General features: G+C 38.7%; 1 protein-coding gene across 1 annotated transcript in view; it reads right to left on the reverse strand.

The window, feature by feature from the left end:
- The window catches only part of LOC139940159 (von Willebrand factor D and EGF domain-containing protein-like), an 82890-nt gene that overhangs the window by 3657 nt on the left and 54514 nt on the right, over positions 1-24719 (reverse strand). The window contains exons 10-29 of the mRNA XM_071936448.1: positions 23389-23462; positions 22876-22939; positions 21886-22095; positions 20798-21012; positions 18544-19433; positions 18143-18279; positions 16442-16567; positions 15850-15948; positions 15266-15380; positions 14157-14410; positions 13441-13678; positions 12347-12493; positions 11666-11773; positions 10896-10991; positions 7320-7415; positions 4457-4552; positions 3001-3096; positions 2450-2545; positions 1747-1842; positions 1288-1383 (exon numbers count right to left, since the gene is read on the reverse strand). Of these exons, the coding sequence (XP_071792549.1) occupies positions 1288-1383; positions 1747-1842; positions 2450-2545; positions 3001-3096; positions 4457-4552; positions 7320-7415; positions 10896-10991; positions 11666-11773; positions 12347-12493; positions 13441-13678; positions 14157-14410; positions 15266-15380; positions 15850-15948; positions 16442-16567; positions 18143-18279; positions 18544-19433; positions 20798-21012; positions 21886-22095; positions 22876-22939; positions 23389-23462 (3349 nt within the window). The remainder of the gene's footprint in view (positions 1-1287; positions 1384-1746; positions 1843-2449; positions 2546-3000; positions 3097-4456; positions 4553-7319; positions 7416-10895; positions 10992-11665; positions 11774-12346; positions 12494-13440; positions 13679-14156; positions 14411-15265; positions 15381-15849; positions 15949-16441; positions 16568-18142; positions 18280-18543; positions 19434-20797; positions 21013-21885; positions 22096-22875; positions 22940-23388; positions 23463-24719) is intronic.

Genomic DNA, 24719 nt, shown 5'->3' on the forward strand with positions numbered 1-24719 from the left:
CCACACTTTGTGTACCACAACTTCTACATCAAATAACAAACCTGTAAAAGTTTAGGCTCAATCGGTCATCGGAGTCGGGAGAAAACAACGGAAAAACCCACCCTTGTTTCCGCGCGTTTTGCCGTGTCATGACATGTGTTTAAAATAAATCCGTAATTCTCGTTAACGAGAATTTATATTGTTTTGCTGTTTTCTCAAAAAGTAAAGCATTTCATGGAATAATATTTCAAGAGAAGTCTTTCACCATTGCCTTCTGTAAACCCTGTAAGTTATGTGTAAATCTGTGAACTTTTATTTTTTTTTCTGAACCGAAAGGGTCCAATGGCTTTAAAGAAACATGTTGCCCCGCATCGGTCGAGTTGATCACCAAAAAGCGCCCAAGACCGTCCGCTACTTTAAACTGCATGCGGCCGGAAGGATAGTTCGAGAGTAGAGCAGAATAGTCAACACAAACACCCCCCGGAAACTGCACGGTCCTCCCCCTACGTCACGAACAAACACGGTCGGCCATTCCGTGGAGTCAAACTTTTGAATCCACAAAATGGCAGACCACGCCAGCTCACGACGCATAAAGAAAAACCATACACCTCCAAGGCATGCCTGCACGGACCACCATAATCCACTCCCAAACCATCCATCCAACCGCAAAGCATTCCATAACAAACGGGTCTCAAACGCCCTCCTAAGACCAACCCGCTCGATCCAAGGCAACGTATCCCATTAAAAAGAGCACACACACAAAAACAACATTAAAAAGAGCACAACAACAATTTGATAAGATTAAAAAACCAACCATCGCTCATTTAGAAAATCCAATATAATTGTCATTAGATATTATCATGATAGGTTTAGCAATGGGAGACTTTTAGACAGTCCTTTTTCACAGTAGTGCGCATGCTCAGACCTACGCGCGCAATACTGAGCATGTGCGCGCATTCTCAGAGTCACAAAAAGGGACCGTTATGTCTGCTGCCGCCAGCGTCTCAAAAGTCTCCTTTTAGGGGCAAATACAAAACTTTTTAGACATATGGACATGATAAAAGCTGCCTAAGTTTCTGGAAAAAACAACCTTGCCATCAACAACTTCAAATGAAAATTCACTTTGTACCTTTACCAGTTTGTATGTAGAGACGTTTATTAAAAGTGAACTTACATAATCACTTAAGCTTTTGCCAATTAAATAATCAGGAAGTTGCATGGTAGTAAATGATGGTAGATTGTTTTCTAAAGCCAAATGCTGAGAGATAAATCTAAAGGCTTTGTAACCTGAATGTAAAGGTAACTTACGTGTTTGGCAGTTTGAACCGCTATAACCTGTCTTGCACATGCACACATTGGGCTTTATGCATTCACCTCCATTCCGACAACCTGATACACAAATAGCTAAAACGGGAAAAATGAAAATCCTTTTAAGTTTAAATGTTCATTGCATTCAGGCAATAAATATATCATCTCTCCCAACATATAACTTCAAAAAACTCAAAATCTCTCAACATATAACTTAACAAACTCAAATCACCATACAATGAGCTGGACAAACTGCAATCAAGAACAAAACATAAAACACTTTCCAACACTAATAACCAACTCAAAAATAAACAAAGTCAGTTCATCTTGAACACTTGTGAGTCTATTTTCATAATTTGTTCCTGTAATCTTTCATTTGGATCATTCACATGGGTTAGATTCAAACCCACTATCTTTAAATATAAATTTACATCATTATAAAACAAACATGTTAGTTACCTTTATGGCACTTCCTCCCTCTGTAACCTGATGGACAGGAACATTTGTTTGGTTTGACACAGCGCCCACCATTCTGGCATCGGGGCTCACAGTTTGCTGAAAATATACAAAATAATAATAACAGATAATTTATATGCAGCACAGTATCTTGAGACCAACTCAAAGGCGCGGGTTGTTAGCAAATCAATGTGGTTCAAATGAAAGATTGAAAAGATGGGTCTTAAGATGGTGTTTGAATTATGACAAATCTGTTGTGGCCCTTAAAACTGCCAGGGAATTCCAGTTATGTCATGCACAGCTGGAAAAGCATTTGGTTGCATCCATTTATGTCACAAACTATTGTAACTATATATTTATAATTATGTCTTCTTTGTAAAGAGAGCAGACCAAAGTTCTGTTAAAGTTGCCTTACAGTATGGAAAAACCTGAAACCTAAACTTAAATGTCTCCATTTCCGTAAATTTTTTCAAATATAAGAATTATTCTTTCAAAAGGCCATTTCCATATACATGTAATGTGATCAAACACTTATTAGTTTATATCACTTCATGGGTGGTTTTAATCAACAATATCATTCAAAACTTATGTTTTTTCATCTCGTCAAGTTGTTATGAAAACATCATAGACTCAAAATCCTCAATGTTGGGGACTCAGCCAAGTAGTCTTGACTAATCCAAACCAATCCCAACTAATTCAATCTTACCTACTGCACAGTTGTGTCCAGAATATCCAGGTGGACATGAGCACATGTTTGGTCGTACACACGTACCACCATTACGACACGAGGGTGAACAGATCGCTATGGAAACAAGTAAAAACAAAACAAATGGAGATTACTTGCTAAAATTGTCTCTCACCAACTGATAAAAGTATAGCTGTTAAAAATTACTCAAATATTACTTTAAATCTTTAATAAATGTTTTTGGTACTCTGTTTTGTACACAAACTGTTCCAGGCAGGTGCCTCATTATTCAAAGATAATAAATACTTGATAAATTGACAATAATGTTTGGTTTTACACAAGCATTAATGTGCATAGGCACTGTTTACTCAGTTTTTCCTTGGGTCCCATGAGAAAAAAGACCACAGGCAAATCACCAGGTAGTATTCAAATACTCAACCTTTGCCAGTTAATATTCTGTATCCCCCAGATGCAATTTGTACATCTATCAAATTGACATTGTTAAATTATATGAATGGAATGGGTGCAATATTAACAAATTATTTTTTACTTTAAAAAAAAAAGTTGCTTACCAGTTTGACATTGTGAACCCTGGAAACCTCGTAAACACACACAGTTATTTGGACGGACACACGCACCACCATTACTGCAGGCTGGCTTACACACGGCTAGAGAGAATAAATAAAATCTCAATATTTTACCATGATTAATAAATCTTTGCAAATCACACTTCAGCAATTTTACTTCCTACCATAAGCACAATGAGATGTGACAGCCGATGCCAAACTAGGTACTTCCTCTTGCCAACATTCAAAACTGGGTTCTTTTGTTTATCAAATAGATGAGAAGTGTAGAGCCTCTATGACTTTTCAAATATTGGTGGTGTTTTGTTACTGAGTGGTCAATCATCAATATTTTTTAGGGTTAATAATTTTTGTATAGGGATCTCAAGGTGCAATATCATTTACGTTTTTATGGTTTTTAACTTTTTAAACATTGGCTGAAAAAATTATTATCCTTTTATCTTAGCTAACCGGACTCAAGCTCTGTTGATTCTGATCAGCAGAGAGTGGGTTCTAGTCCCAGTCTTGGCAGAAGAAACTTGAAAACATGCAGCCTGTGCTGCCCGCACAAGTATGTAGTGCACCAATCTAAATCAATCAAAAGAATCTATGCTCTCAGGTACCCATTATACCCCTGAATGACAGAAGCTTCAATGCTTGGATGAGAGAGATGGGTTGTGGCAAGCTCTGCATTTATATCCTTGGGAGCTTCGACCAAGTTCCCATGTTGGGAAAATCAAAACAAACAAACAAACAAACAAACAAACAGTAAGCAAATTGTAGGTATGTGTCTTGTTCAGGGACACAAGTGTCATTGCCAGGATTCAAACCCACACCCCAGTGACTTTTTTCATAGTGCTGCTTAAAGGAACACGTTGCCTTGGATCGGTCGAGTTGGTCTTTGAAAAGCGTTTGAAGCCGTTTGTTACGAAATGCATATGGTTAGATAGATAATTTAATTAAAAGTAGAATATAATGATCCACACAAACATGCCTCGAAATTGCACGGTTTTCCTTTTACGTCGCGAAGAACCACGGTCGGCCATTTTGTGGAGTCAAGATTTTGACTCCATAAAATGGCCGACAATGTTAGTTCACGTCGTTCAAGTGATACTTGTGTGGATCATTATATTCTACTTTTAAAATTCCTTTCTAAACATATGCATTTTATAACAGACGGTTTCTAACGCTTTTCAAAGACTAACTCGTCTGATCCAAGGCATTGTAATCCTTTAGGCAGAAAATACTGGATAGCAAATGTCTTTGCTAAGCATAAAATTAGTAGGGCACCAGTTGCAACAATGTAAATTTGATGGAACTTTGGCTGGTAACCAATTTCTGTTAAGCAAGATTTGTTTATGCTTAGCAAGCTTTTATGCGTTCAGGCTTTGTGAAATTGGGCCCAGATCCTGAGTCTAAAACAATTAGGATTGGGATTTTAATTTTGTCAAAAAAGATTTCTTACCGATATTGCAGGTAGGCCCAGTGTAACCCTGAGGACATGTACACGTATCTGGCGTCACACAGTATCCTCCATTAGCACAATTCACTGTACAAGTCACTAAAATGTATAAAATGTCCCCAAAATTGGTTAGAAAAAGATATTATCACGTTAGGTGCCATTGGTGTTTAAAAAACACACTCAAGTTTGGCTCGATGGCAGGGCAAAATGAAGACTCAGCTTAGTACGCAACTCTTGTACTCCTTTAAAAGTAAATGGTGCAATGCATGGAATGGACATGAAAGGTGGTTCAACATTTTCAAAAGCTAACCCACCCCCCCCCCCCCCAGAATATAAAGATCTGAAGTGTACCTCAAGTGTACGGTTTGTACACTTCTGAAAATGTTGAACCATTCTGTTAGTCTTTATTACTCACATGTGAAACTACTTGCTGCATGTAGCACTTTCAGAAGCCCAGTTACTAAAACATACTCCTTGAAATTTGTCTGTGTTATTTTACACAAGGCTCCAAAATGATGTCCTAAAGTGGTTATTGTGAACCCCTCCCCCCCCCTTGCCCCTTCGATTATAAAGCCTCGATCATACTTCCTGCTAATGTGAATGCGATGCAAATTTTGACGCAACAAATCCACAGCAACAAATTAGAATCTTCTGAAATATTCAAAGCAAAAACAGAGCTGTAACATCAAATTCCCTTTGAATAAAGCGTTTGCCGGAAGTTTGAACCAGGCTTTAAGATGGCTTTAAAGACATACATCAGTAAATAAATAAACTTGCCAGGTCATCTTCACTTGAAGTAAAATAGAAACAATACTACACATGCTACCTAATAATGTTTTACAAGCCCTTTAGATTGGTGTTTTTTGTGAAGGGGCATCACTTATAGGGATGTGCATGAAGTAATAGAACAATGAGTGCAGGTGCCAAACTTAATAACGTGCAGTAACCTAATGGAAACTGTGTCTATGGTGATCTGATGGGCTCAGGCTATCTATCAAACATGCTCTTTTTGTCGCTGTTGTTAAAATATTCCAGGGTTTTTTGAAACCCCATTTTAAAAATTAAGTAAAGGCAATTTTAAGGTTTTTTTTTCTAAATGTTTTAAATTTTTAAGTTTTGTGAGCAAGTCTAATCCACTCATTTTTTTCCCGATGGTATTCATTTCTTCTTTATCTATTGTTTTGTTTCTATACTATTTGTTTTTTTTAGCCTTTGAAAATGACTTCGTTAAAGGACAAATCGTCTGCTCAGTGATATAAGGTCTTTAATTGCAATTTCATTTGTGCAATGATCAAAAGGTCATTAAATAAAATTGACAAATGAAGGTTTCTTTTTGCCAAACAAAAACTTAGAAGACCCCTGAAATCCACACAAAATGCACGAATAATCGTGTAGTTCTGAGCAGATAAAGTTTAAATTGGGTCACTCCTTTAACAGTCCAAATTTGTGGTGTTTAATTGTTTTATGATTTTGTGGAGTGCTTGCACTTCTGGCTTATCTTTTACAAAGTATTGCTTGCACAATTATTATTATTCAAACATAACAAAGAGCTGGAAGCTGATGGGAGTATGGGAATATCATGGAACTTTAAAACTGATTAAAAACATGATTACACTAAATAAATGTTATTTTAATGTTACATTTTGAGAAAAAAGTTCTGAATAATATAATTTTAAAGGACTAAGAACTGAAAGTGTTTTAAATTGTCAATAAAACATGTGATTAAGTGACAGTGAATATGATTAATTTTAGGATTTTCTGGAACAATTTTTTAATTTTTTATTATGGATTATTTTGTTGGAGATATTGCTGATTTCCCAAATGTTATTTTGCTACACTGTTCGTTAATGGAAGAGAGAGTTATGAAATGGTTATGTATAAAGAAACCCACCACCAATAACAGCAAAGGATGTCAACCACTATTTTGTTTTTTATTTGTTTTTAGTACTTTGGGTGTACATTACAAACACAAGTTTGTTGTTCAAAATGTTAAGATCGGAACAGTTTCTTATGTCTCACAAGGGACCTCATCAGACACTACAAATCTTGTTGCCTTTTCACACGAGGTACATTTTGTGAATTTTACAACCTTGCTTCATTTTAGCATGGGTTCCTTGCTAAAATTGCTCTGGTGTGAATGCTATTTTTTGTTCTCACAGTATGACCCAAGTTTCTGCTTTGCTTCACATTGAGGAGTTGAACTTTTAACTTTCAGAAACAATTTTAAGGGGAAAAGTTCAACATGGCCCCCAAAAAATAATTTGCAGAATTCGCAGTCACCTGGGGTCTTTTTCAAACCACAGCTTGGGCTCCGGCTCCAGGTGCCGTCTGATGTTCGAACCACCACACGCTGCTCCAAAAATGTACAGGCCTGAAGACCAGTGCATACTCAGCGTGCAGTCGACGAGCCCCAAGCCACGGTGAACGGAGCGGAGGGAGCCCAAGTAGGGTTTGAGAAAGACCCCTTAAATGGCAGTCCACTTAGCCTACAGATTATTGATTAGTAACTTATTGAATGCTAGTGTGATGCACATTAATGTAGTTGTTAGCACAAATAGCAAGAAATGCAAAGTTATTTCTGGTTGTTATCGGCAGTCTGTAGAGCATGGAGGGGAGAGACAGGGGGTCAGGGGTCAAACAAGTCATGAATTAGTAAGTTGTTATCATTCTCGTCTTTTCTGATCGTGCATGGAATAATGGAGCTAGAGACGGGAATGGGTTAGAACCTAGAGATGCTTAAACTCCAACCTAGTTCCCCATAGAGGGCGCTCAATCCCAAGTCGAACGAAGGGTAGGACCGCTTATAACCCCAGAGGGGAACCAGGCTGGCTGTATGAGGAGATAAAAACCCATCCAACCAACTTACTAATCTGGCACCGGCGGCCAAAGTAGCCGTACTTGCAAGTGCACACATTGGGCAGGACACACCGGCCTCCGTTTTGGCACCCGGGTTCGCACTGTGCTGCAAGACAGGGTTACCGCATTATCAGGAACACGCGTTTTATTCAGAGGGAGAAGGGTAGGGGGGGAAGAACAAGGGAGAGGAGAGGAGAGGGAGGGGGAAAAAATACCACCACGTTGGTTAATAATAGTGAAATAATCTAAACACGGGGTTGCATCACGAACGTTGGTGGAAGTTCAACAATCGTTATTATAAAGTCTTATTTTTAAAGGTGGGGTGGAGGGGGGTGTTTACTTGAGAAGATGTCATTGCCATGGTAACTGGTTATTATGGCCGCTCACCTGTTTTTAACTTGGCTTAAGAGAGCAATTATTAAGCATTGAGTCATAAAGAGAAGTTATCTAGAATGAGATGTTGTTGAATGCCTGCTGTGAAACGTCTGAAATGTCATGCAATATTTAAATTCAGCCACAGAGCTTGGCCTGGCAGTTCAAGTCCTGGCTATGTGAAGTTCTGCCCCTTCATAAGGATCCAGCCAGGCCCCATCCAGAACAAAGTTCCAGAACAAAGTTCCAGAACAAAGTTCCAGAACAAAGTTCCAGAACAAAGTTCCAGAACAAAGTTCCAGAACAAAGTTCCAGAACAAAGTTCCAGAACAAAGTTCCAGAACAAAGTTCCAGAACAAAGTTCCAGAACAAAGTTCCAGAACAAAGTTCCAGAACAAAGTTCCAGAACAAAGTTCCAGAACAAAGTTCTAGGCTTGAAATTAAGTGTCAATAGAGTGAAATTCCTGCAGCATACAGCCAAATAATTGTTCCACAAGGGTTTTTTTTTAAAATGATTGTTGCAACCTGAACAAAGTCCTGGAATTAAATGAGAGGGCAAGGCCATTTTCTTTTTGCAAAGGGCACTTCTATTGTTTAAGAGAGATTTGTGAAGCACCAAGGCAACAGGGACCATGGCCTCCAAGACTATGACCCCCATGGTCTCCGTCTAGTGGGTAAATGATGAATCAACAGCTATTGAAGGTCCATTTTTATATGTGTGCTATGCTCAGAAGAGTGCAATAAGTAGGTTTTGAAACTTTGCATGGTGGAAGTTATATGCGGTAACACCTTGTGAATATTTCTTGAGTGCAAAAGGCAACTGACCAATCACAGCCAAGATAAAGTTATGATTGGTAGGTAATCGACCAATCACAGCACAGTCAGATCAGCTTCAGTTCTCCACAGTGGAAAAATTTGTTTGCAATGGGGAATATTTTTAATGAAAACAACTGTGTTTTTATTATCATTATTAATTTCAACTATAGGTTTAAAGCCAGAATAAAATGCAGTACAGCCAGAATTAAAAAGTTGGATTGGGTAGTAGGGTAGATAAAAGGTGTTGGGTTGTTTCATTAAAAGTTGTTTACCATTGGTTTAAAAACTATGTTATCTTCGTACCTTCTATCATTATGTTTGGTCAAACATTTTGATTTAGCGTTAATCAATGTGAACTTCTTCTTAGTAAAAATAAAGTAAATGTAAATGATTGAGACAAAATTGCAATTGAAGTAAGTGTATATGATTGAAAAAATTGTAAAATTTCTAAAAAGGCTGTTTTTAAATTGGGAAAGACCAAAACAGATTGCTTCTTATAACTTTTTTAGGTGTGTCTCTCATTTTGTTTCCCAAACATATTGTTGTTTATCAAGTAGCCCAGCCAGATCAACATGCTATGTAGACTTCAAAGTAGTAATAGCAGTTGTCTAGAATGTCCTTATATTCTGTCCCTATTATTCTGGTGACTTTTCAGAGGAATCCTTCAATTTTCAAACTATGAAACAAAGTAAAGTATTGGCCAACAATCTGTCCGGGCATCTTTTGGACGATTTATTTTTATTATGGAAACCTTTATTTTTTAAAATTTATTTACCTGTAACTTTCATTCATGAAAGTATTTAAGCAATAAGCCATTGGCGAGTGAATTTAAATAATGTCTAGTACAATGACTTGCCTGGTCACTATTAAATGCTTAATTTAAAAAACTGGTACCCTTTGTGCCAAACAATTCTATGTAAATTGTGTACAGGAGTTTGCCATCCCTTATGTAACTGTGCAAAAGCTTGCCCCTTTAATACCATACTAATAACAATAATATTGGGTTCTTATATTGTGTATAGCACTTTATCAATAAAAGTAGTATTTTCCTCCTGCAAGGTATGTAGAGCCACATTTTAAGACCTATTCCTTTATAGCACCATGTAATGAGTTACAAGGTCCCACACTCTCCTGGGGTCGATTTCACAAAGAGTTAGGACTAGTCCTAACTTAGGACTAGTCCTAAGAGATATCAAAAACGTACAGCTAGTCCTAAGTTAGGACTAGTAACTCGTCCTAACTCTAGATAAGACTATAGTCCTTACTCTTTGTGAAATCCACCCCTGATCAGAAACACCAGAGCTTGATTCCGCTGTGTTCTTATCCGGTCTGAGGATTTCCAATTGAACTTTCACTAATGGCTCAGCAAGGCATTGTAACTGGTCATCATTCACATCGATACTCGCAAGTGCTAAACCAAATGTAAACAATTAAGACATCCTATTCTTTTACTCTAAAGCAATTGTGGATACTCTATATTTCTACATTCCGACTGGAACACTTCAAACGATGAATAATGATGATGATGTATATCTACTGATGAGTTACATGTTTGCTTTTATCAGTGCAATATGTGGTACAACATTGGCAGTGGGGGTGATAACATGCAAAATGAGGCACATTAATAGAGGTCGATGCATGGTTCAAAAGGAATAATTAAAATGGTTTACAACAAAACACACCTCTGTCTAGTTTCCACCTGATCACACTATCAAATGACTACCCAAAACTCTTGCTTTTTGTCTGTACTCATTTTGTGTTCAAGTATATTTACAAACAGATGAAAAAAGAACAAATTTTCTGAAGAAAAGTTAGAGAGCTCAGTTGGTGGAGCGTCGGCATGTAAACCATGAAGAAATTTTAACTATCTTACAGCTTCTAAACTTCCCTTTTCATAATGAAATATGGGATTAGAGAAAAATCAAATGGTCCTCATTGGGATTTGAACCCAAGACCCCCGACACTCCAGGCCAATGTTCTACCAACTGAGCTATGAGAGCTCAGTTGGTGGAGCGGCAGCATGTAACAGGTTCAAGTCCCACCCTAGAAAATGTGTCTTTGTTCACCCCAAAAAAAATTTGTCAGTCAGTAGCTGTTGTGGCTTATTACTTGATACTTCCAAAGAAGAAACATAAGATATCCCAAATACAATTAACAAGAAAATAAACTGCTGTTTAAAAATGTGGTTTTTTTTATCATAATGATCCTTTTTCATAGACTGTATTTTCACTATCCAACTATAATGCATTATTAATGAATTCTTTTGATATAATATTTGGTCACCGATACTCAATTTGTATGACATGAAACTTCTTCCTATCACAAATAAATGACGAATGACTGGTACCCTGCATGTAGGTATGACAAATGGCTATAATTGATTCATTGGTTCCCTTACCTGCTTCGCACGTTGGTCCCGAATAACCCATGGGGCACACACACTCATTGGGGCGGACACAATACCCATTGTTACGGCAAGAAGGATTACAGATGGCTGGGGGGGAAAAGTTAACAAAACCAATTGTTACAAATAAAATAACGAATTACCACAAAAAGAGGGTATTTCAGTTTATTGTTCTCTTCAAACCTCTGGTGGGCTATTATTATTTAAATGAATGAGGAAAACCACGGCTACCGCTTATCTATCATTCAAAACCACACTTAATGATATTGAATGATTGGAAAACCACAAAAGTATTCATAAGAAATTTTAAACTTCCCTGTTCATAATGAAATAAGGGATTAGAGAAAAATCAACTGGTCCTAATTGGGGTTTGAACCCAAGACCCCTCACACTCCAGGCAGATGCTCTACCAACTGAGCTATGAGACACAGCGACAGACTCCCTCAGGTTTTCCCTAAGAACCACATTTTTCTCTCGGTGTTGCATGGATGCGCCACTTTCATTCATTCATTTATTTTTATTAAAAAAACCAACTGGCATTACAAGGTAAAAATATTGATAAAAATTGCACAGATGAAAGACATAAATTGCACCACTGCAGTACGGGGGAACATAGGTACATTAAAACAAGGATGACAATAAATAGAAATATAAATTTGATAAACCACTAAATGGCAAAGTAATGCAATATTTGGTATGGTGCCTAATAACCAAACATGAGAGAAAAATCAAATGGTCCTGATTGGGATTTGAAGTGTACTGACCTTGATGGCATCTGTATCCTGCATAGCCTTCCATACAGACACACCCCTGTGTTGGTTCACACCTCATTCTCCTGGGGCATCCCCACTGACACAACGACTGCACAACCTCTACAAATATGGAAAAAATAAACTTCCTCAAGTGACACACTTTCTTTAAACAAAATTCAGGATGAAGTTCTTGTAGACTGTTTGATAGATTCTTTGATTGCTGCAATCAAAATTAAAGCAACAGTGGTATTGGACAACATGAAATGTGATTCTCCTCACGACTTTGATAGTGTTTCCCAGATAATATTTCTTTGAGAAATTGGCACTAGTGTGGACTTTATAAGCAATGGGTTTTGAGATTGAAGCTATAATCAGTTGTTTGCTTTTTCAAAATTGAAATATCCTGTACTTTGCTTTCAAAAATCTGTGTTCTTTTTTATATTTTAGGTTATGGTAAACACTTACAACCAGGTTAAAGCAAAATGAATGAAAGAAAACCTCAGGAAAAAAAGTAGGCAAATAATTTTTGAGTCCAAGGGCTGACCTACTTGCGCATTATGGTGTGTTGTTTAATTTATTTTTTAGGGTATTAAATCACAATTTATTTTTCTGTTTTTTTCCAGGGAAAACAAAATTGAAACTCAGACTTATAACAGGAAAAATGTCATGCATGTAAAAATATACAGCTCTCACCTTCGCAGTTCACACCATTGCCTGTATACCCAGATGGACATTCCCCACATGTGTAGTGTGTACTGGAGGCTTCATTCGCATGACAGTGTACACCTGGATAGCACGGCTGGCTTGCACAGGGATCACTAGGTGTAGAGCATGTGGTTCCTAAATAGAGAAGAAGTAAGGAAGAAATAATGAAGGGAAACATTTTTTTTTTTATGCAAGTCGCCAGACACACAAGGCCTAAAGGCCACTTCAAGGTGTGGGCTAAAATTATTTTTTCTAGAGGCCATTGCCATCTACTCCTAGGGCTGAAACAGGGTTACCCCTTTCACAGTCAATACGAATGTAGGCTTGGGTATCATCAATTCGAAGCCTGGCTGGTAGAGCAGAAAGCACTACCTTCCCAATTTTATGTAGCAAGTGACCGGGACTCGAACCCACACTCTGCTGATTAAACACCAGTGCTTGAATCCGGTGCTCTTAACCGCTCGGCCATGACACCAGGCAATTTGTTCTACATCTAGAGGAGTGTATGGGTGAAAGCAACTCAGTAGTCTGGTTTTATGCTCATCAACCCGATAGCAGGAATCAGGTCGGACACACTGGTGGCTCATTTACCATAAAAATATCTTCACAAAAGACAGAGGCTGGCTATACAGTGGGAAATAGGAAGCAACGCTGATCCCAACCAACCAGATTAACAATACGCTTCTGCATTCAATCAACTAAATGACAGGCAGATGGTGACAACAGTACTTAATTAGATTCAGCTTCATTGGTTATTTTGAAAACACGAGCACTTTCAATAGGTGACTTTAAACGAGTGGATGGAAGTGGAACCGTAAGCCGGAGCTATACCTCGGTACAGCTGAGGTCAGGTTTTCAAAAGAATCGATTCCAAGTGTTTGATTAGAGTGGTCTTTTACCTCCACCTGATTTAAAAGGAACTAAAATCTAAGGTATCCCACTGTCAATTAGAAAGACTCTCCTAGGGTCAAAACATTACGCCATAAGGGAATAAATTTAAAAGACTCTGTATTAAACGATAAAAATATTAGACCATTAAAAATAAAAATGAACCAAATTTAAAGAAATATTTTATTGCTTACCGATGAAACCTTCATGACACTGGCATGAGAACTCTGCATTGACCTCAACACAATTTCCATTAACGCATGGATTAGACACACATCCATCTGTGCTGACTTCACACAGGGTGCCTGTAAACCGCGGAGGGCAGTCGCATGTAAAGCGCGGTAGGTCGGCTTGGTTGATCACATCTGACTCACTCGCTGAAGGTACCACGCACACACCTTCATTGCGACATCCACACAAAACCACTCGCACCTGTTTGAAAACAGATAAATTTACACCATGGTTCATTTGTGATTTGGAGTTTTCAGAGTCAACAGCTTAGAATTGTTAATGTTACTATTATAATTTTTGAGTATGTAACTGTATTTAAAGACCTACTCAAACAAAAATTGCAACAAGTGATCTTCGCTGTGAATTTCATTTAAAATGTTTACAATCAATAAGGAATACCCTTCTCCGGTCCTTTTTAAAAAGATTCCTGAAAAAGCCCAGTTATGTCATTACTCATAATAATATGCCGTATGTAAAAAAAATATGCCCTAAGTAGCTGTTTAATCATGTTGGGTTTTTTTCAATATCCTGTAAAAGACCCAAAAAGTTTTTCATGTGCCACGGAAGAAGAAAAAAGCCTGGTTTCACGCTTAAACATCCTGACAGGGGGAACTATTTTGGACACAGTAGTGGCACATTTATCATGCAAGAAGACAGAGGCCAAACCAATCCCACTCACCTGGAGTATGGACAACGACGATGAACCGCACTCATCAGTGAGAACCACAACAAAGGAATAGTCTCCCTCTGTCGTAGCTGACCACTTAAAGGTACCGTCGGATGAGATGACGACACCGCTGACGTTGTCTTGAGTCTCGATAGAGTAAGAGAGGGCAGACTGCTCCGGGTCTGTAGCCAGGATTTGATACTTGATGGCGTCGCCGACAAAGAACGTTAATAGAGGAGTGTCCTCGGGGATGGGGGGCTCGTTGTCTGATGACAAAAGGCAGGTAGAGAGGAAATAAGACTTTGCTGAACAAATAATTATGAGGAAGTTTTACTAAGAACTCATTTAAACACCAACATTTTTCTTGTTCTATGTATGGAGTAAGATTTTCCTGGGTTTGAATCCCAGTCATGATACTTGTGTCATGGAGCAAGACGCTCTACTAAAAATGCTGAAATGCTGCTAGGGCTTATTATGGACCGTTCCGGCTTTCCACTAAGCTCCGCCCACCGCGCACGTGAGCAAGACACGTGTACGAGCACTCCCAATGACATTCTGCACGATTCTGCCGCGCGTGCCAAATATACGCGCATGACCGGGTTTGTCCGACCACAATCATTGCTGTGATTGGCCAAATGGGTGAACGCGCACAGGTCCATTAAAAGTTCAGCCAGAAAGGGGGAAAAGGTTGTGTGTTTTGTTGCATATGGGATTTGAGGCATTGTATAGTGAGTTACTGGTTTGCGATAACACCTTGTGTGTATCTACGTGCCAGGTAGATTATGTTCTTTTGAGAACTTGCTTTAGATTATACTAACCCAGAGTAGACCATTGGAATTCTGAATGTTTTGTTGCAGTTAAATTTATTACAATAAAGTTTCTTTCTTTGTAGGAAGTTAACAATCACACTTCTCTGTAAAGAGCCAACTCAAGAGGAGTGCTAAAAAGGGGAGATAGAGGTAATGGAAAAGGAAAATGAATAGTAGACAGATGACAAATTATATTGCTTTTGAATTAGGACAGCTAATAATGAGGCAGGGAAGCAGGTTCAAGTAGTGAACTGCAAAGTACATGGGAAGAAGCTCAATGAGTTTAAACGAATGAAATCCAAATGAGTTTACCGTTGTTATTGGACCATTGGTACGGATCTGAATCTGGGAGGCATTTCAGGCACTGATTGTCAGGATTGATTTGACCTTGGGTATGGCAGACAGAGTCGATCAAACAAGCACCAGCCTGGAAGAAAAATATGACAAATTACACATTACAATAATTTGACAATTTGTGAACATTCCGTTTTTCAGGCATTGGTCCTTGGGGGAAAAAAATAGGTAATTTTTATTGTGTATACATGCTGTAGCCTTTTATAGACTTTCTTTCAGGAGAATTCATCACAATTTTTCTAAAAATCTTGAGAAAAACAAATCCTGGGGCCATATGGTTAAGTGCCTTGCTCAAGGAAACAAGTGTCATGACCGGAATCCGAACCCAGACACTGCTTCTGACAACAATAGAGCTTCGGTCCAGTGAACTTGACCACTCGACCACAGCAAGCCCAAATCTCTTGTGGATAAAGGGGGTCAGGGAAAGTTTGAGGGGAGAATTACTTAATAACATAGACACATTGTGGGGTTACCAAAATGTGCTCAACATTTCCAATATATAATATGCACATTCTATAAATGGGAATCCAATATTTACTGACCTTCATTTGACAGATCCCTCTCCAGTCACATTTTTGGCAGTATGAGTCGTAAACAGTAAAGACCAAACCGTCACTGAAAGGCGATCCCACATACGCCACCTGCAAAAACAACAAATCAAAATGAAAACTTCTCAAAAACAGTTTAAGAAACTACAAAAGGTCCTTCTGAATGAAAACAGGCCAAGCCATCAGAAGCTCAAAAACGAAATTGTAGAAATATCACACATTCAAAAAGTGTATTCATAAACACCCCAGACAGTTTCGCTATTCCTATTGGTGGAGAGTGCGTCACATGGGGGTGTATAAACGGTTGATAAAGACCAGCTGGAGCTGTTTAAGAACGGCTGGCTTCTGTTTTTTTTATGCTCAGTCTTCAGAATGTGATTTCCAAAAATCATTTCATAAGTAAGCTCTTTCAATTTCGTATTTGCATACAAATTGTTTCAAATTGTACTAAAGTGTGTGGATTTATCTTAACGGGTTGTAACCTGTCGAAAATGCACTCTATAAATGCCAGCTTTTTATTATGCTAATTTGTGATGGCAAATATTTAATATACATTAGGTCAGTGGGCATGACCTTTGATCTGTACCTTTACTTCCCATCTCGTCAGATACTTGAAAACAACCCCCTCGTCTGATGGGAGACGGCACAGGACGGAACGCTTATTGATGTAACTAGCCTGGGTTTGGAAGACCGCTGCGTCATCATCGTGACTCTACATCAATAAAAGAAAAAACAGGTGGCATCATGAAGGATTTTAAAGAATAAAGTAAACCTGAGAAAACTCTGAGAAATTGTTAATGAGAAGAGTATATTTTAAAACATTTTGTTGGTGAGCAAAAAGCAAACCACTTTTAGTCTGGACAAGTTCGATTTAGGGGTGGTACCAATTACAACCCATTAGCTTGAAGTTTGTCATAATTTGCATATTATGCCAACTTAACTAACCAAACCCTACAGGTGAGACAACCACAAATGAAGTTCCGACAATAAAGAATCAGCATCCAGTCAACGGCACTGGACAAAACGTTGACCTGATTTGAATTTGATTCCAGCTAACCAATGCCTTAGAGATGACCAAAACATTTAAAAATGAACATTTATAAAAATAAATCCTAAAATTAATAGGCATATGAATCAGTATAGGGCAGTTAATGACACGGGTTGTTCTCATTGGACAAGTTTTATCTCACTGGGGAGAAACCCCAAAACAATGATTATTTAAAGGCAGTGGATACTATTGGTAATTGTCAAAGACTAGCCTTCACAGTTGGTGGGTCTCAACATAAGCATAAAATAACAAACCTGTGAAAATTTGATCAATCGGTCGTCGAATTTGCGAGATGATAATGAAAGCAAAACAACCTTGTCACACCAAGTTGTGTGCTTTCTGATGCTTGATTTCGAGACCTCAAATTCTAAACTTGAGGTCTCGAAATCAAATTCGTGGAAAATTACTTCTTTCTCGAAAACTGTGTCATTTCAGAGGGAGCTGTTTCTCACAATGTTTTATACCATCAACAACCTCTCCCCCTTACTTGTAATCAAGAAAGGTTTTATGCTAATAATTATTTTGAGTAACTACCAATAGTGTCCACTGCCTTTAAGGAATTCCCAACAGTTTGAGTATCAAGTTATCGGCACAAAAACAAGAAATCCAAGCAACATTCCCTTCATCATTATTGATCATTCTAAGGGGCTAGACAAAAAACTTTATGATGGATATAAATGTCTTTAATGGGATTTCCTCTTGTCGGCAAAGATTTAAAGTAAAGATTTGGTTTATCTTCTGCAAAATTATCCTTTTTTTTATATTATTATTATTATTATTATTATTATTATTATTATTATTGGTTTATATAAAAAAACACATTCAAACTTATTAATTTCAATTTTGGTTTTTACCCATACACCGATGTGTGTTAGCACTGTATACTCAGTACTTTCCCCGAGTCCTGTGAAAAAAATATCACAGGCATGTTACTCGGGTGGGATTTGAACCCACGACCCTTGCAATTCTAGAGCAGTGTCTTACCAACTAGACTACCGAGGTTGCCCGATAGCTAGAGGCAGTTAGAATCCTATGTTTTGGCAGCGGGTACCGCAACGATATAATAGATGTTAAATTTGCATCGGGGATAAAGAATATTAATTTTGGTTTTTACCCATTCAAACTTGGCAGCCAGAGGCTGAATTGCGTTTAAAATACACAGAGCATAAAAAAATAAATACTATTTTTAAAATTACAGAAAAACATTAAGATATAGAAAATATTTATTTAAGTACAAACCTGAACTGGGGTGAAGTGGCATGTCAAGGCCCTTCCATACTGGAACTCCTTGGCTTTCACACGAACACTCCTGCAGCTTTGAGATTGCCAGTCGCAAAGTCCATTGTTTTCAAGACGAATGAGCTCTGGTACATCAGCTTTAACAAAGAGACCAAAACAAAAACTCTCATCAAATCTGCTATAGACCCTGCTATTCGTTACTTTTTTTCTCACTTTTCCAGAAGGAGACATAAATAGAAATTAAAATGAATGGAGGTATATTCTAGTTTAAATGCAAGATATATTAAACATTCTTGTGTAAGCATTGCATAATTCACTCTGATATTTTTCTGTCTTACAGACTAGGTAGAATGGACAAAATGCATTGAAGAAAACAAGAGATGTTATTTAATAAAACTTACAATTAGAGTGACTGCAATCATGCGTGGAAAAGCCAGGGTTGCAAATACAGCCCAGCTTAGAGCAATCCCCTTGCCCGCTGCAATTGTTCGGACAATTCAAAGCTCTCACAATGTTCTCCGGCGGCACCATGTTCAACGACAACGGTAGATCTAAAGTATTCACTCTCCAGAGAGTTCTGTCGGCAATGACGGCAGCCTCACACTGATTCTCTAGAAGTGGTATAGCTTGATCACTCCATGATATATCGTCCGTCAGTTGTATATCCCCGACGCACATTTCTACAGCATCTTGGATGTACATATCTGTTCGTAACGTGTCCATTCCACATGCTAAACCAAGTGAGGAGTTACGTATCGTCATTTCACATATATGCAGTGCTTGCTCCTCAGTGATACCGGTAACCGTTGGCCAGCCACTCACCACAGGTTGTAGATCAGTCGGACTGTGGTCCGGATAAAAAAAGTACGTGTCTATAAGGGGAGCTCCAAAGTTAGCATCCTCTGGGAAAAAGAACGGCGATTCCGGAATGAAATCGCCGAAATCAAAGGGATCGGAGAACCTTTTCTTAATTCTGTGCATTTCTGGAGTTTCTGACTTTGGGAGTGATTCTGGGGCGCCTCTTATGTCTGCTCGTTTAAACCTCTGTGATGTCACGTCGTTGTTGTACATCGAGGTCATATCAAGTGATGTGACGATGTCTTTTCTCGTCACGCCTTCATTCCTCGTGCATCTTGCCACGCAGTTGGTGTCATCAAAGCATTCTAGATCTTCAGTTGGGAAGAGACTGTTGGCTCCGCCCAATGAGGACAGGGAGCAGGAGCATGATGGGAGCTGGAGGCGAAATGGGACGTTGGACGGCACAGAGTTGAACATTCCGCCATCTCGTAATCTGTAACAGGCCAGTAAAAGTTGGCAAAGTTAGCAGCAGTTCAAAAGTTGTGAAATATCAAGCTGAAAATTTGTTTTGTTTAAATTCAAATTTTTAAGTAAAAGTAAAGTATGGAATTCAATACTGCATTTAAGCATCACATGGGTGGCAGTGTTGTTTGGCTTCATAGCCATCAACAGCGCAGCAACAGCATTGTGCTGTCACGTTATGCCAGAGCATAGCTGGGTCGTGCCTTCGCATAGTCGCCCTGTGCCGTCTACTTGTGCCATAGCATAGTTTTAGACTGTTTGTAAGGGGCTGTTATATCATGCATCGTGACATTGCATTGTTACATGGTGCCATGGTTACATGGTCTCTTTGTTGTATCGTGCAGTCACATTGCCTCCTGGTCACATTGTCAATTTAGGGTTTCAAGCCATGTACGCCATCAACTGTGCATTGTCGTGCCATCGCATTGTCAAATTTCTGCCAACTGGCAAAATGCTTGGTCAACGTTGTGATATTATTGATTATTATATATATTAATTATTATTATATTCCATAGTAATACAACGTGACCAAGCTTTCCTGCGATCAAGATTGCTGGCAAAACCTGGATAATGTAAAAATGGGGCAATGTGATAGGCGACTATGAAACGGTACAATGCCACTATGCAAGGGTAGTATATGAAAATGCACTGTTAATGCAGTCAATGGCTAGAACTCGAAACTAACACTGCAACAATAAGACAATGTGACGGCATGTCGCAACTATAATATGCGACAAGACAATGCAACTAGTATGAGTCGGCACCATTCGCAGATTCACCGTTAACGCCGTAAAAGGCTTGAATGAAACCCAAAATAAGCAAAGCAATTATTTGAGGCCGCAACAATGTGACGGCACGACGCAACAATGTGACGGCACGATGTGACAATACACCGGCAACACACAAATAGTACACAAGTATGGGAGTATGCGACACTGCGACTATGGGATGGCATGACACAACCTGACGACTGTCACTATGCGCCATTGACGGCGCAACTGGCTACAAACCCAAGCACTTCTGCCACACACATGTAATGTGTGAAAGGGTTCATTACAAAAAAGCACAAGTTAATTCCATTTGCTTTCCTACTACATCATAATGGAGCTGTTATTTAATTGCGACAAATTATTTCAAAATGTTATTTGCACGACCGCACGTCAACATTCAAACACAACCACTATTTTTAGTTTGGTCTGCCATTTTGTCGTCTGCTAAATCAGTACATGTTTACAACTGAAAACTGTCTGTGTACTGCTGACACCTGAAAAAAGTTAAAAACAAACTTCAGTTCGAAGTTAAAACTTACTCAACAACGACAGTAACTTTCCTTACCTCCACTGTTCAACAAACTCATTTGCCTGCTTGTGTTTCATGGCTATATTCATCGTTTCTCCTCTAATATTGTGGAACTCGTTGTCCGCATTCCCGTCAAACGTCCCACACAAACCGACCGTGTGGTTAAAATCAACAGAGGGCGCTTGCACAGTTATGCTCATCCCCCAGTCTGCGATATCAGCCCGTACGAACGCACCTGATGGAAAGTGGATCTGTAAAGGGTAGAAATAATTATTTTAACATTTTAAAAACCCACCTCGCCAAAACACAGCCCAGATAGTTTTCTTTATTTGGCCCAATTTCTAATGTTACCATGTGCATTATTAAGTTAAGTGGACATCAACTAGACAGGTCACAAAGTCAAATATTTGGCAGAATGGCGCACAGCATGATGGCGCGCTTTCTCTGATGCTTCGACACAGCATGCATGTCGAGATGAGAAACATCAAAAGACCAATGGACTTCATGAATTTCTGAATTTCTTTGTGGTTACACTATAAAGACGTCTGGCGGTCGAATAACTGAAAACCAAAAGCAACACTTATAGAATGTCTAACATAATGTAATAATAATAATGTAAATACTATGGTTGTATTTCTTTTTCTTTTATGGTAAAACCTGATGTCTTTGTGAGTCAACCCATTGGATACGGTAGTAAAACGGTGCCATAGGACTGATGCATACAATTTTATTAAAAATAACAACTATTATCTCCTTGTTTGTTGGCAATCGTAGTTAAAACCAGAGCTTCTGAATGCATAAAAAAAAATATGAAGTCATAATAAAAAGAAATCCCTTGGTGATCCCCAGGCTGCCGCTTTACAGGTAAACGTGGGTGTGATCCCTGGCTACACGGCAGTTAACGGTTTATGGCTTCTGATTGGCACCCAACAAATATTGTGATTAATAGGGAAACCGCCAACAAAGGGTTAGATAGCTCAATTGGTAAAGCGCCAGTACTTTATTGTAAGAGGTCGTTTGTTCAGATCCATCTCTAGTAATGTCTTTGTTCGAACCCAAACTATTTTAAAAAAATATATAAAATACTGACAAGACATGACCAGTGCTCGGTCATGTGATCTCACCGTGATCTTTGAACCATTTCGCGCCTCTTTTATTTTGACCCCATCCGAAAGGGGTAACGGACTTCGTATCTTGACCTCTGCTGTCGTCTCAAATACGTCACCATCACACATATCAACAGATATGACGTCATTGTCTTCCCTAGCAACAAACCCACAGCTACAAGAAACTTGCTCCACTGCACCGCCGCAGTTCCAAATTCTGTTATGAACCTATAAACAGGAATAAATGGATTGATTAATCATTGTTTTCACCAATCACATTAATTTTTCAAAAGACCCCGTACGCAAACCACAGTAACATAAAACCTGCAAAGCACATACTGACATTAATAATTAGTCAGTGTCCTTAACCTTGTTCTTTAATACCATTGTATTGCTTGTTCTTGTAAACCTTTGATGTGTTTTGTTATGTTTGCTGGCAAATAAAATGAAATGAAATGAAAACCAAATCGTACACTTGTCAGCTCATAGCTAGGATATCCCAACTATCCCATGATAATTGAAGTTTGCAACAAATAAGTTAGTGGCCTGAGGTTTCGACACTGGCAGAGTCAAGCTCGAAGGCAAAAAATGGCACATGCGACACTTCCAAGAATTGAGAGGTTTAGCTGCACTTCACGCGAGCAAAAACGTGAACGTGAACGTCAGAAAATTGTGTAGTTTCTAGGTGACGTCAACACTTTGGGCTTATTGCATGCTCACCTATGGAGGCTGCACGCACGCACGTACCTGACGTGAGAAATGGTAACGTATGCTAAAAACGTTAGACTTTTACAACAAAACTTTCTGACGTTCACGTTAACAATTTTCCTCTTGTAACTGCATCCATCCTCCCTATGTGTCGTTTGGCACCAGACGTTCCTATATTACCAATACCTGTTACCATTTAACACACAAATTACGTCTACACAGATTCGATAGAATTTATCGCATTGAAGTTATAGAAGTTGGTCGCACCAATTCAAGATTGTTAAACTATCTCTTATTTACCTCGAACTCTCTTACGACACTTTTCATCAAGACATACGTCCCTGTTTTGTAAAAGTCATACTTTCTGCAAAAGATAAATATACAGATATTAAAACAAAATATTGAGTGATTTGCGCACGTTCTCTATCCTTCAGGAGTGAAACACCAGTCGTTTTGTCCGCCATACCACTTGCACAGAGCCTTTGGCGGACAATTGGTTTTTAGAGTGAAAGATGGGTACTTTCAACTCGATTTAGAGTTAAGTTCGTTCCAATTTCACTAAAAATATTGAAATAGACTTTCACTCTCAAAAAAGCGAAACTCCCCCACTCGGACAAGAGAGTGAAATGTTCACCCCTATTGAGAGGAGAAACGATAGACAAATTCAATAGCCACATGAAATAATATTATTTTGCATAAGAGAAATTCTTCCAACGTTGTTTTGGTTTACTGGGAACGGATTAAACACATGAACTGCTTGTCTGGATTAACATATGAACTGCTTTGTCACGTGGGAGCATGACGTCAACTCACTTTCTATCGAAGGTGATAAAATGTGGTTCTGTGAAGGCGTAGCACTGTGCAGTGATTCCATCTTCAACCGTGACCTTGGAAGTCAAAGAGAAAGGGAAAGTTATGTTAACTATTTGAAATTTACAGCAAAACCTGAAAGGAATAGTGTACGTATTACGAGTCGTAAATGAAATGGCTTTGCAAACTAACACGGTCGGCCGTTTTGTTCACGAAATGGGTGTTGTGTTAGTTCACGACGTATAAAAGGTAAACAGTCGAGGCAGTTTGTATTAATCATTATATTCTACTTTTTCTAACCACAATATTTGCATTTCACAACACACGGTTTCAAATGTTTTTCATGGACCAACTCGCCCGATCTAAGGCAACGTGTCCCTTCAACACTTAAAGGCAGTGGACACTATTGGTAATTGTCAAGGACTAGCCTTCACAGTTGGTGTATCTCAACATTTGCATAAAATAACTAACCTGTGAAAATTTGAGCTCAATCGGTCATCGAAGTTGCGAGATAATGATGAAAGAAAAAACACCCTTGTCACACGAAGTTGTGTGCGTTTAGATGGTTGATTTCGAGACCTCACGTTCTAAATCTGAGGTCTCGAAATCAAATTCGTGGAAATTACTTCTTTCTCGAAAACTATGGCACTTCAGAGGGAGCCGTTTCTCACAATGTTTTATACTATCAACCTCTCCCCATTACTCGTCACCAAGAAAGGTTATAATGTTAATAATTATTTTGAGTAATTACCAATAGTGTCCACTGCCTTTAACCGAATGTCACAACAGCTATACACAGGAAAGGTGAACGCAAGTGCAACGATAAAGGGCAGAAATAAATTGATTGCTCATGTTCCGGATGCAAATATTAAGACATACTTTAAAGACTTCCTGGTCAGCCTTGACCTGACCCGGTTCTCCTTTGGGTCATAGCCAATTCCTGTGTCAATATGACCAGGAATCTGTGTCAGAATGACCCACAAACGGATCAAAGTTACGCAGAACCCAAGTTAAAATCTCACTTTGGACCAGTTTACGAGTCAGTCTGACCCAGCAGGCCCCCACTGGGGACCCGGAGTATAGGTTAGTTCTGCCCGGGAGTTTAACAGAGTCCAGCATTGACAACGCAAAGTTTTAGTCTTTTAAATAAGCAGGGTCCGAGAGTGCACATCTTTTTGATGGCAGATTCTTTTTTACTGCCTTTCCGTGCAAGACGGCCTCTGCAGGTTATAATTATAGTATTGTCTAAATAATTAAGTTAAATAAAAATAAAAATAAGGGGGAAAAGAGTTCTGGCCGTTTAAACCGGCAGGGTCGTGGCCGTGCGATGGAGT

This window comes from Asterias amurensis, chromosome 7 (genome assembly GCF_032118995.1).
Source record: "Asterias amurensis chromosome 7, ASM3211899v1".
Classification (NCBI taxonomy): domain Eukaryota; kingdom Metazoa; phylum Echinodermata; class Asteroidea; order Forcipulatida; family Asteriidae; genus Asterias; species Asterias amurensis.